Source organism: Maniola hyperantus, chromosome 3 (genome assembly GCF_902806685.2).
Source record: "Maniola hyperantus chromosome 3, iAphHyp1.2, whole genome shotgun sequence".
NCBI lineage: Eukaryota > Metazoa > Arthropoda > Insecta > Lepidoptera > Nymphalidae > Maniola > Maniola hyperantus.
In genome coordinates this window covers 10416662-10429608 of record NC_048538.1, presented here as the reverse complement: position 1 = coordinate 10429608, position 12947 = coordinate 10416662, and the positions used below count along the sequence as shown (strand labels likewise).

The following is a 12947-nucleotide window of genomic DNA, read 5'->3' as shown; positions in this document are numbered from 1 at the left end:
ATGCTTCTTTCAAATCTTGTTTCCCTTAAATAGAATACCACAAAACACAAACCATATTCAAATAAGTATCAAGCTTCATTTGTATGGAGCGCGCTCCAAATACATCCTCTTAGTTAAAATTGAATACGGTATGAAAATTTAAGTTATAATAGATACCGTTATTTGTGATTGTATTCTAATTAATTTGACTAAATATTAATTATCATATCAAAAATGATTGCTAAATCCCTGCAAATTCGCAAAATTAATTCAAGTTAAATTTGTCAGCGTTCTCGCATTGTTCTCCACGCTCAAATAATTTAATTATCTCTCGATGATAATATCAATTATTTACTCCAAATGAAAAACCATCACCACCAAGGTGATGTAATATAATATCTATGTGTGTTATAATATCTAGCTAACTTGCTACTACTCTCCAATTTCATAATATTAGTGTAAATTGAGAAGAGTGGTGATAGCTTAATGGATGAGACATATCGGCCTCTTATACGGGGGGTCGGGGGTGAGATCCCGAGCACGCACCTCTAACTTTTCGAAATTATGTGCATGTCATTTGTTTTTACGGTCAGGGAAAACTTCGCGAGGAAACCAGCATATCATGAGTGTTCTCCATAATGTTACCAAAGGTCTACCATCCGCACTGAGTCAGCGTGGTGGACTATGGCCAAAACGCTTCTCCTTCTGAAAGGAAACCCGTGCTCAGTACCCGTAGTACAAGATTTTACGTCTCACCAAACCAAACCAAATTCGAGAGTCGAAATACTTCCGCGTTACAGTAAACTGGATCTCAAATGTCTTGTTTTAAAGCTCAAGTTTGTCTACACTTCTACAGCCAGCGCTCCAAGCGGAAACATTGCGAAATTAAAATTAGTGGCATTGAATATTTGACTTCAATTCAAGGCTGTTTAGGTCCATTTTACTGTAACGCGGAAGTATTTCGACTCTCGAATTTGGTTTCGTTTGGTGAGACGTAAAATCTTGTACTACGGGTACAGTAGTGTACGATGAGTTGATGACGATGATGACTTTAAATTAAAAGAAAAAACTTTTACAATGCCTACAGCATTTCGCTATTGTGTTCTAAATTAGTATAGGTACGTGTATAAATTCACATGCTTGGCATACTGAATAAATTTCTCCACTCGTGCTGAAGTAGTTTATTGTTCAAAGCGGGGCGATGAGGCTATAGTCCTACTCTGTGGCTATAGCATAAAATGCTTTACACACTTTACACCTAGGTATACACCGCACTACCGCACTCCGTGCATTCAATTTGTGTACTTTCTATAACAAAACTGTCTGCTTCGCTGGTCTAGTGGCTACCTTTGAGATCCCGGTTTTCAATACCAGGGTCGAGTAGGTACATAAATATTATCTACTAGCTGCCCTGGCGAACTTCGTTTCGCCTAACAGTCGATTCAAATTTTTAAAAAATTTCTCTCCGTAACAACCATCCTCGTACTTCAAGGAATATTATTAAAAAAGAATTAGCGAAATCAGTTCAGCTGTTCTCGAGATTTGCGATGACCCACACATTTAGTGATTCATTTTTATATTATAGATTGAGTTTTTCTGTCCAGAAATTCTTACTAGCAGCACAGGGTAATGATAGTAAGTAGTCCTTTATACTATGCTATCAGCTCGGAATGGGCGCTATAACAGTCCTGCAGTTTCTCAGAAAGTACGAAAAGTTGTTAGTTTTGTGGCGTGTCTGTCGCTGGTCGTGTCAGATTGCCGTCAAGAGAATTACCTAACGTTTATACGGCGATCTTCTTTGGATAATGCGTGTTATATATTACTTACTATGTGTAGTATCCTGACCCTCTGATTCCTAAAGTTTCTAAACCCGCACCAGCTATGTAAACCCGCACCAATAAGTAAACTACGTCACATCTGAACGCAGACAGGCAAGAGACGTACCTACTTAATTTTATCAGATTAAGCAAACATCTTTAAATGTAATGCATCATCTTCATGAATTAGTTTGATTGCATGCACATAACCCGCGGTCCAATTGGCGCCGGCAGCGATTAACTCGTGTTCTGATTCGGCCGGCACAATGACCGTAACGTAGGTAAAATTAGCATTTTGCGAACGTGCACCATTTTGCACTCATGACCGCTATAAAGTTCCTAGTTATTAATGTACTAGCGCATACACATGCCTTTGCTCTCAAAGTTGGTATTTACAAAACAGTAACCTTGGATGCTTCCAAATTCCAACGCATAGATGGATATAGTACGTACCTACCACTTTCTTTCGTGAAAATAAAGCAAACTAGGCTGGTTTTCTTCTCACGCTGAAAGTCGGCGCTGCACTGGTAATACAGCGCTCAGCTAATAGATATCGCGTCGACCTGTCTCAGAAATGCTTCAAATAGTAGTGTACAAATAAAATAGCGGTCTAAAACCCGTCCGTCCGTGTCAGTGACAGTGCCACTGATAGGGTTTAAATCTACGACGATCTCCGTACGGTCTCTGACAATTATACTTACCCGGTGAATATGTGCTATTGTGACTTTTGAATATGTGCTATTCGCTGTTCAATCTAAATCCATCATGAAATAGAATAACGATTGGATAATTTCATCGATAGAAAAAATCGAAAACTGCTCAAACATCTATATTTTTAGTTGTAATCGGCAAATAGGTAGTAAATTGTAAATTTCATCCGAGCGAAGACGGGGCGGGGTCAGCTAGTATTCCAACTTCAAAAATTAAACGTGTTTTGCAATTGATCAAATCGTTCTTATATTTAAAACCAAGCAACCGTATATGTAAAAAAATAACTACACGATTTTCAGAAAGAGAACTTGAGTTCTTAATAAAATATCAAAAAAGGCTCTGACTAGGTACCTACCTAAATGAATAATGGTACAGCGATGATAAAATTTCTTATTTAATGTGCTATATTACTCTTTTGTCTCGACAGTAAATAGCTCGAGTTTATAACATCAACAACATAATGGATTACAGAGCGAGTTTCAAATTAAATTACTCGGAGACTATGGATAGGATACAGAGATAATTAATTTAATTTATCTAAATCTACAGTAAGTAAGTATTACCTAATTGTTCGAAATCAAATCGATAAACAACACTGGGATATGCACTGGGACTATTTTGGTTCACTTGTTCACATAGCCTTCAAACAACGAATATTTTGTGATTGTAAGCTCAGGTTCGTTCGTTTAACTACAATTCCAATTAGGGAAATCGATGCACCAATTCTTTTGCAAACAACAGAGCGTTGTATAAGCGCAAAAACACTGAGAAATAGAAAGCCTGGTGCATGAGTTGCTTGATAAAAGACCAATTTTCAACAGACAGTACCTATCCAATTTTTCTCCGAACCAAAGGGTTTCATTTACAGATGTACGTATTACTTAAGTAGTATAAAAAGAGCAGTGCACCTAGGTATAAGGTAACACTTCCAACTCTGTTAGATCAAAACTTTAGGCAGGAGGTCAAGTAATCTGTAAAAAATATGTACCTACAGTCTGCGACAGGCCGAGATGGCAATCGGGGGAACGCCTCGCACATACGCACGTCACCCACGCTTGCCCACACCGGGTTAACGCAGGGACTGTGCGGGTGTGTGAGGCGTTCCCTCCGTGATTGCAATTTCAACCTGTCGCATACCAAACCCGAGAAGTTTGAAAAAGTTGTGATTATCACATTTTGATGATTTTTTTAATTTACAAAAATAACTTACAATATTCTTGTTTAAATTAATGTGTATTATAATACAATAGCAATATTTATGAGAGAGTGTCGGTCAATCAGAGGTGATTGCGATCGAAACTACGGTGCTTTCATTGATCAAAGTTTCAAGATGTTAGATAATGCACATTGATAAAACCTTTTCTGTTTAAACTGTGCTTCAAACTGCTTTACAACAAACTACATAATATTATGTTTTAACACATGATAAACATTTGAATTACAGCCTAAATTAATAGAATCAATCTATCCAAAATGTAACGATAAGTTACTTTCTATTTGTTAAAAATTTTATGGTTTTTTGACGAAATATAACAACTTTGTTGTGTCTTATTGACATTACCAATAGTTTACGTACTTTCGGTCTATTTCTTCATGATTTAGAGCCTCGATAGCTCAACGGTTATAGGAGGGGACTGAAAACCGAAAGGTCGCCGGTTCAAATCCCACCCGTTGCACTATTGTCGTACCTACTCCTAGCACAAGCTTTACGCTTAATTGGAGGGGAAAGGGGAATATTAGTCAGCAATTTGGCTCTAATATTCTTTAGAAAAAAAATCGGCCCTTAGACAATATTCAAATGGCACATAGTAGGTATAGGCATTAAAGGAATCTGAGAAAATATGTACCTGTCTAATGCCAATATAGTATTTAGATACCTATTTCCAGTTTTATGTATCCTCATTCAATTCTTGGATATACGTACAAACTGAATCGTGGCATACCTAAGTATAATCTTCCCTTTCAGCAGGTTTACGATTAAGCTTGGGAAAGAAAAATATTATATCTTTTGAAAAGCCTTTGGGGCGTTCTTATGAAAGTGCGTGTTTGGTTGGACAGTGAATATATGAGTTGGAGACGTACCATTATTTTTTATCAAAATTACCTACAGCATTTACAGTCCATTCAGAGCTACTTTAGCTATGACAAATTTTATCATCGTATGTTCGAAATTATTTCATGGCAAGTACTTCAGTAAAAAAAATGTTACTTGTAAGTTTTCCACAGGTAAATACCTACATATTAATAGGTGTTATTTAACGACCATAGTAGCCGTAATTAAATAAATTGACTGATAATTTGAAGCTTTTTTTTTGTCAACTTACTCCTACATTAGCTCTAAAATTAAAATATCCACCTCTATTCAAAAAACATTAAGATTACAATCTTCAATCCGATTGTTTCGTTTCCGGTAAATATTATCCAGTTTTATCAACTTGATGGCTAAAGGTAAAATAACTATGAACCTAATACTGGATGGACTGTAGCACAAAGCTATACATTCTTAATAGTGTTATCAGTAACCCAAACTGATATTACAAATGCGAAAGTGAGTCTGCTAGCTTTTCACGGGCAGCCCATCCATGTAACCGATTGTCCTTGATTTTCACTAAAGGTAGAGAGATAGCTTGCATCCCGGGGATGGACATAGGCTAATTTTTATCCCGGAAAATCAATTTGTAATAAAGTTCATTGTCACTGAGTGTACCAATAAATATCGGTAAAGAGATCGGGGAATCGGGGTATGAGGCTGTGCGGGTGTGCGGGGCGTCCTCAACCGATTGCCATCTCGACCTGTTGCCTTTCAGCAATCTTACTGTATGAGAGGTTCGAGCCCGAGTGAATAAAATGTTTGCTTTTGAAATATGAAAACTGAATTTTTTGAATAAAGCCTTTTTCCAACTACCAACATGTAAAATCTGTTGAATATTTTATATCCAAGGTTTTAGAAAAAAAAAAGCCAAGCGGCAGCCGTCGCTACGCTTACCTACGTATTTACATTGTGTCATATAGCATTTTACTCTACGTTTTTTTCTACTATAAAATCCTCAGAGAAAATATTCGTAGATGGTTAACGTTTGAAAAAACCGAAACAGAGAATTGAAACTAACACATTTGGCGTAAAAGTTTTTGAATTTTAAAACCAACACCTTTGACTTCACCCAAATTACTCTTTGAGACTTTATTCGAGGCTAGAATTCATGCATATTTATGCTTTTTGTATATACAATATACATATATACCTACATATATGTGTGTTTTGGGTAGGAACTTTCACTAACACAGTCTCCAAACTCCAATAAGATAAAATATAAAGCCTTCGAATCCTTGATTTATGCTAAAAGATTCGTATCTTCGAATACTGATAGTCAAACCATACTTATTGCATCTTATTGATAACTAGCTGATGCCCGCGACTTCGTACTCGTGGATTTACATTTCACATCAAAATCCCACGGGAACTCTTTCCTTTACCGGGATAAATAGTAGCCTATGTGTTTATCCAGGGCATAATCTATCTCCATTCCGTTTTTGCGTGATTGAGTAACAAACATCCAAACATCCACAATTTCACATTTATAATATTATTAGGATTAGGATTATTTACCTAAACCTATTAACAATTAAGATATTATGAACAATTTTATTTAAATACCTGATTATTACTCATATCTAATATATGTATTAATGTAGGTATGTATCAATCACAGACATGATAACAGACATGAATTTACATGTATATTGCTGATAAGTGATATCAATTCTTATTTTTACTGATCGTCCGTCCGTCCTCGAAATTTATTTTGGAAATTGCCGCTACAGCATCAGGATTGACATAATGTATTCTTCCGGAGTTCACATAATGTATTCTCAATACTTAATTCTCACCATCATCATCGTGTGCCTTCTTCGAAAGTTTGGCGATCATCATCCGAAACGCTTCTCTTTCTAAAACCGTCTCTTTTAGCTTCGGATAGCTAAACCCTGTCCACCCTCTTATATCGTCCAACCATTTGCGTCTTTGGCGACCTGGCGACTTAATTCTCATGGTAACGAAACCCGTGATCGAAGTCTCTTATAAATCGGTTAAAGTTGAAGTAATTAAAAATTCGAGACGAAAAGATACCAAATAAATCCGAACACTAGTTTTCATTTTGTTTGTCAACAAACACAAATGTTTATTTAGCGGATTAAATATCAGGATGTTTTTCCGAGAACTCGCGGATATCTGCAATCAATGTAACTTTCCTCTTACAAATAACTTCGTATTAAGCTACGTTGGTCGTTGTTTGCTTGGAGGTAAGTACTTGATTAATTTATTTCCTGAAAGCATTTCTCTCTGAATAAGGCATCGGAGTTACGTTAATTGAATTCGAAACTTGCTTGCATGTTAAGGTTTGTTTGTTGCTCTTTAGGTATCGTATACAGTTGGTATCAGGTAAAAAAAGCTCTGGACAACAATGAAGACGATTTATAATTTTACGACGTACTGGCATCAAACGCAATTGCTACTAAGCAAGAGTCGGTTGCATCGGGCGCACGAAAAAATGCTGACACGTCAGTGGATGTCGGCCTTGAATTGATCTCTGCTTACGCATTTATATGGCTCGCCCGATGCTGCTAACGTCACTCGCATTTTCAGTAAATACTGAAGCTTTGGAGCTTTTCGGCTCTTACAAGTTTCTAGCAATCTCCTTTACTAGTATTTCACAGTTTACTACATCAGTAATGTGACTGTTGTTGTACCTACATAAAATGTCCAACAGGCATCTGTAAACAACTGCTTCACAAGTTAAGTATTCATATTTTATAACCAATACGGTACGCCACAAATTATAGTAAAAACAACCTTCCCAAATGAGTGTATCGTGTAAACAACAATTCAGGCATGTTGAACAGAATGAGAAAACTGTTAAACATTACGTATCATTTTTTTCACGTTTTTCTCGCTAAAATATTTATTTACGCCACGGTAATGAATTCGTCACGTTGAACGTGTGAGTTGGGCTGGGCTGAATATAACTTAATTGCAATTGAGTTGAGATCCACAAGGATGATGCTACGTGCAACGTGTCAGGCCGTGTATGGGTGGACTCGGTATGTCCGGACAGGATACTTACGCAGTACGCACGGATGACGATTTAGCATAGATCCCTCCTTTCATGTTTCTAGGACCAGCGGCTTGGGCTCTGCGTTGATTTATATGAGTCAGTCAGTCAGGACTGAATTTTATACAAGGTGTACAGAACGCTAGCAAAAACGAAGACAGGCGATAGTACTGATGATTACTGATATTATGATATCTTAAAAAAACGTTTATTGCAAATAAAACATCAGACTGACTATAGAGGTCAACGAACGTTACGTAAGAAGGTCACTCAGAGTCAATACCGCGTCGTAGGCGGGGCATTGACCCGAGTTTTGCACGCTATACATTGCGGGTTTGAAAAATACTAAATCACTAAAACTACAAAATGAGGAAAATGGTTATTGGTATTTGATTGTGTTTAGGTAGTATACCTAACAATAACTCGTGAGTTTTTGCTAGCGTTCTGGTTACACCCTGTATATAAAATACAGATGAATGTAAAGTTAGGTACTCACGTGTGCCATCGAAACGTGTGGCTATAGTGTCGAGGAAGGTGTTCTGGGGCGCCAGCAGCCCCTTGCGCACCGGCATCACCCCGCGCCGCGCGCCCCGCGCTCCCTACCCTCCACCTGTAACAGAAGCAGTACTTTAGTATCAGTAGTAGGCAAGTGTAGCACCGAATTCAGATTAGTAGTATAAGTAAATAAAAAGATTTGTGGGGAAATTGCCATTAACCCTCGGCATATTATATAGTGCGTACATTTTGTGATCTCACTCGCAATTTGAGCTCTATGTGTCAACTGTCATGTCATCGTAAACATGTCAGAGTACGGTTCACCTCTAAATTAAGTATTAAAATCGTACTTTTGCCAAGTCAGTTGACACAAAAGCGCTAAAATGGCGAGTAAGATCTCAAAATGTATGCATTATGCAAGGAAATTGCTCTGAGGTGATGGCGCTGAGTCAGTTATATTTTGCAAAGAGAGGAGAGAAACGCTGCTCAAGTGGAGTTTCAATGGTAGCCTGCCTGGTAGACAAACCAACACCTGGAGGAGGTCCATTGAAACCTTGAAGACCTTAAAAGAGTGGGGCTCTCGTGGAACTATGTAAAGCCAGCCGCTGTGGAAGACAGGGGGCCATGGCAAATAACTGCTACAGCCCTAAGTTTCACGAGGGAATAAAAGGACTCCATCATCAAATAAAATAAAAACCTGAACGGAACATGATGGCATCACACCCCTGATACTCTAGCGAACATCCTTTTACTACTACCGAAACATCGGCCTATCCGCACACGAATGTGTATGGGGTAACGGCAGGGCTGAGGTTTGAGCGAAGCCAATTGCTTCGCTCAGCACGTTCCGAATACACTCCTCAGACATCTCCACTCCATGTATTACAGAGGTATCGGAAATCGGAGCCACATTGTACTTGTTCGCGTTATGAGTAGGTAGGCTTTTTAGAACCATTATCAAATATTATATCTGTATTCAGTATTCACCTTTTAAAGTAAATTAAAATATAATTAGATGATGGGAGTAATTTGGATGGGATAGAGAAATTTAAGATCTACGTACAGGTATATGATCAAATTATAATAATGAAGCCAACACAGAGTGCGAAAACAATCATAACATGCCCTAAATAAATACGCTCTGCTATAGGTTCCACACGCTGAACGCAAGGGTTTCTAAGTATTTCATCGTATTAATACCTCTACCCGGGAAAATAATTTTACATATGGAGGTACAAAAAGCTTCTTCAATATACTTAATTATTTATATTTATTATCGAAATCATAACTTTGAACTTATTTTTCATTTTTACGTAAATCTTGAACTAGATGACCCGCTACATTTCGGATTAGTTTTATAATATCTTTGACATAACCTTAAAGGTTAGTTCAAAGATATTTTACTAAAAATCGATTCGAATAAGACTAAATCCATAGATTAATTATTGGTTATCGCTACGCTCACTAGATCGTTTGAAACCAAAATATCTCTGATTACAGATTTTGTATAACAATCAGTTATCAAAAAGTCAGAATTACAGACAGTCGCAGTAGGTACCTACCTACTATTAATTGAACTAAGTATAGGTACTTATGAAGTCCCTATTACAATACTTAGGTAGATATAACGTCTTGTCAGTTGTTGGTTTACAATTTGAATCTACTTAAACGTGTGGTAACTGATAAATTACGTGTAGATTCTGGAGATACCTAATTCCGTACTCTGTTGGTCTGTTATATTTCAACCTTTTTACTCCTACTCCAAAGCGCTATGAATGTCGACTTTGCTTCTAACGACTTTTGGGATGAGAATGCGGAAAAAATATTCCACTGTATTGTTACAATGTGTCGTCGAGTCGAGTCTATTTTTCTTTTTCGTATAGTCCCCGTCTGTAACGCTCAGAATCAGGTCAGGTCACTTTAGATAATTTTTCCAAGTTGACACGAGATTTAATGGTTGGCCGAATGATTTATATCTTGTTTCTCCAACATTAATCATAGTATTACTGAAAACGACAAGAGTGATTTGTTTTCATCGGTTATCTGTCTATTTATATTTTACTAGCTTATGCTCGCGACTTTGTCCGCGTGGACTACACAAATTTCAAACCCCTATTTCACCCCCTTAGGGGTTCAATTTTCAAAATCCTTTCTTAGCGGATGCCTACGTCATAATAGCTATCTGTTCACGCATTATAAAAATATAAAACCGCCATAATAACGCGAATTGTTTTTTTTAATTCATTATAGGCAAACGCTTGACCACAATCACACCTGATGGAAAGTGATGATGCGGCCTAAGATGGGACGCGTTTACCTAGAAGATGCCTATTCACTTTTGTTTAAAAGATTATTCAGTGATTTCCTGCGGTAGTGTAGGTAGGGGTACGTAGTTTCGCGTAGTTCCGCACCTATTTGAAAGACAGGAAAATATACACATGCATTTTACACATTATCTATTTCTAGCATCGACTTTATAATCCTATATTAATAGACATTGATTGTCTACGAAGAATATAATGTTTATTTATTCTTGGCTTATTGTTTCCTTAACTCGGGCGAACCGTGTTATTTGTTTTTTTATTTAATGAACGGATTCACATCCAAATTCATACAGATTTTATGAATTATGTATCACTACAGAATTTATAATAGTCACTTAATTCTGATTCCGCGGAACTCCTCAGATGTGCGTTTTAAGTAATTAAATATCATTTTCTTCAAAGGTAAAAGAAAACATCGTGAGGAAACCTGCATGCCTGAGAGTTCTCTATAAGCTTCTCAATGGTGTTTGTAGTCGGCCAATCCGCACTTGACTAGCATGGCGGACTATGGCTTATCTCATTCTAAAAGAAAGCTTGGAAGGTTGATGATGAATCTTTATTACTATGAAACGAATATAATAATCGCCTTTATTCTCTGTTATGTACTTACAGTTTTAACTAGTAGAGACAATTTTCCGAGTTAAGTATTTTATAGCAAATAAATATTTTATTATGTTACTTATACTATACTTAATTACAATTTACTTTTTCACTGTGAACTATCTAAGGAGAGTTAAAACAATGCCTGGAGTCGTTTCAAAAAACGAAGAATAAATAAAAATATAAAAAAGAGCCAACAAGATGATATTATTAAGGTTCCGAAGGAAACCTGATCATGACAAAGTGTCAACTTTAGTAACGATAGAAATGCGAAAAGCGTGTTGCTTGCATTTAGAATAAATGAACTCTACGAATACGAGACAGGACTGGTGAAGTTTAAATGTGTCAAAACGAGATCGCAAAGTGAGATGATTATAATGAAGCAACGATGTGAAAAAAGTAGGCCAGCAGAAGTCTCAAATGTCAACTTGCGAACGACGCTCAGCTAGATTCGTGCGCTCAGCTAAATTTTGTCGGCATCACGTTGACATTGCGAAATAGGAGTATAGGTACGTGTTGCCGGTCATTTTTCTGACTAGTCTGTGTCCCGCGACCTCTATTTTTTTATTATGACCGTTTCTTATGGTGCGTAACTTTTCGGACGATGGACAGACCATCGATCGAGTCTGCTTATCAGTTCTTATACGATATACATTTTTCACATACATGTGGACGTAGATTTTTTTAATCCTGTGGGAACTCTTTGTTTTTCCTAGACAAAGCTTATGTCCTTCCCGGGATACAAGCTATCGGTGTATCAAATTTCGTTAAAATCGGTTAAACGGATGGGCAGTAAAAAACTAGCAGACAGACAGATACATTTTCGCATTTACAATATTAGTATGGACTAGGTACCAAATTCGATTAATGTTTTTCTTACGGATCTGCTAGAGTCTATGAAGCTCCCATATTTCGCAAAGTCACGTTGAAATGATTTATAATGAGATGATACTTTCGTCCTGAAAGCTTTAAGAGGGAACCTGAATAAGCAACTAACTTTGGAACATCTTGTAATTTTAAACTTTAAAGAGCCGATATATTTGTATTGTTGTTAAGAGAAATTGGCAAAGTTTGTAGACATTGAAATAACTAGTAGTTTCAGGACAGTAACTTATCGCACACTAATCCATTTTCATGGCAGATATATATGATTGAATCCCCAATATTACAACGGTTTTTAAGATCTTAGGTTGAAACAAGGTTGAAATCTCACCCGTAAGTATGCCTAATAGGTAAATTGTTTTACTGTTGTGTTAATTTGTTTAATGTTGGTCTTACATAAGCACTTGGTTGCAAGAAAAGTAACATATTAGACAAATTTTTGAGTTGTTAGCGTCTGTCCGTCGTGTCTGTTAAGAAAATCTATAGAGTACCTCCCGTTGACCTAGAATCATTCGGTAGGTCTTATAGTAAAAATTAAAGGTATAAATCCGAAAACCGTGAATTTGTGGTTATTATTACAAAGAATAATTAAAATATTTTCACGAAGTACGAATGAGAGCTTTCTGTTTGTAAGAGAATCATAATTATTGCAAACGAACAATTTCAACAATATCGTTACGTGACTTATCTTTCGTTGTTGGAAGGCTTTTTGATCAATTCAAGATGGTATTACCTATAAGTATCTACTGAAGAACGTGAACTCTACTATCTAGAGATTTGTTCATTTTTATTAATCATCTGAACAAATGAAGTTTAGCCAAACAACTGGGAACAAACAAGATTATGCCATTTTGTTAATTCAAATTATATTGTTCCATTATAAATAAATTTATTTAAAAGATCTTCTCGTTTAATGAAGTTACGCTTTACACAAAAGAGAAGAATAAAATTCAAAGCGAGATCGGGGCTATATAACTCCGTATAACTATATACTTTAAGCCTTGATAAAATTTAAAATTTCTAATATTTTC

The 12947-nt window shown here is 36.6% G+C and overlaps 1 protein-coding gene across 6 annotated transcripts in view; it reads right to left on the bottom strand.

Moving 5' to 3' along the window:
* LOC117996416 (voltage-gated delayed rectifier potassium channel KCNH8-like) overlaps nucleotides 1-12947 on the bottom strand; it is an 87054-nt gene that overhangs the window by 42109 nt on the left and 31998 nt on the right. For all 6 annotated transcript variants that reach the window (XM_069509293.1, XM_034984473.2, XM_034984474.2 and 3 more), the window contains exon 2: nucleotides 8112-8225. In XM_069509293.1, coding sequence (XP_069365394.1) covers nucleotides 8112-8187 — 76 coding nt within the window. In that variant the 5' untranslated portion in view covers nucleotides 8188-8225. The remainder of the gene's footprint in view (nucleotides 1-8111; nucleotides 8226-12947) is intronic.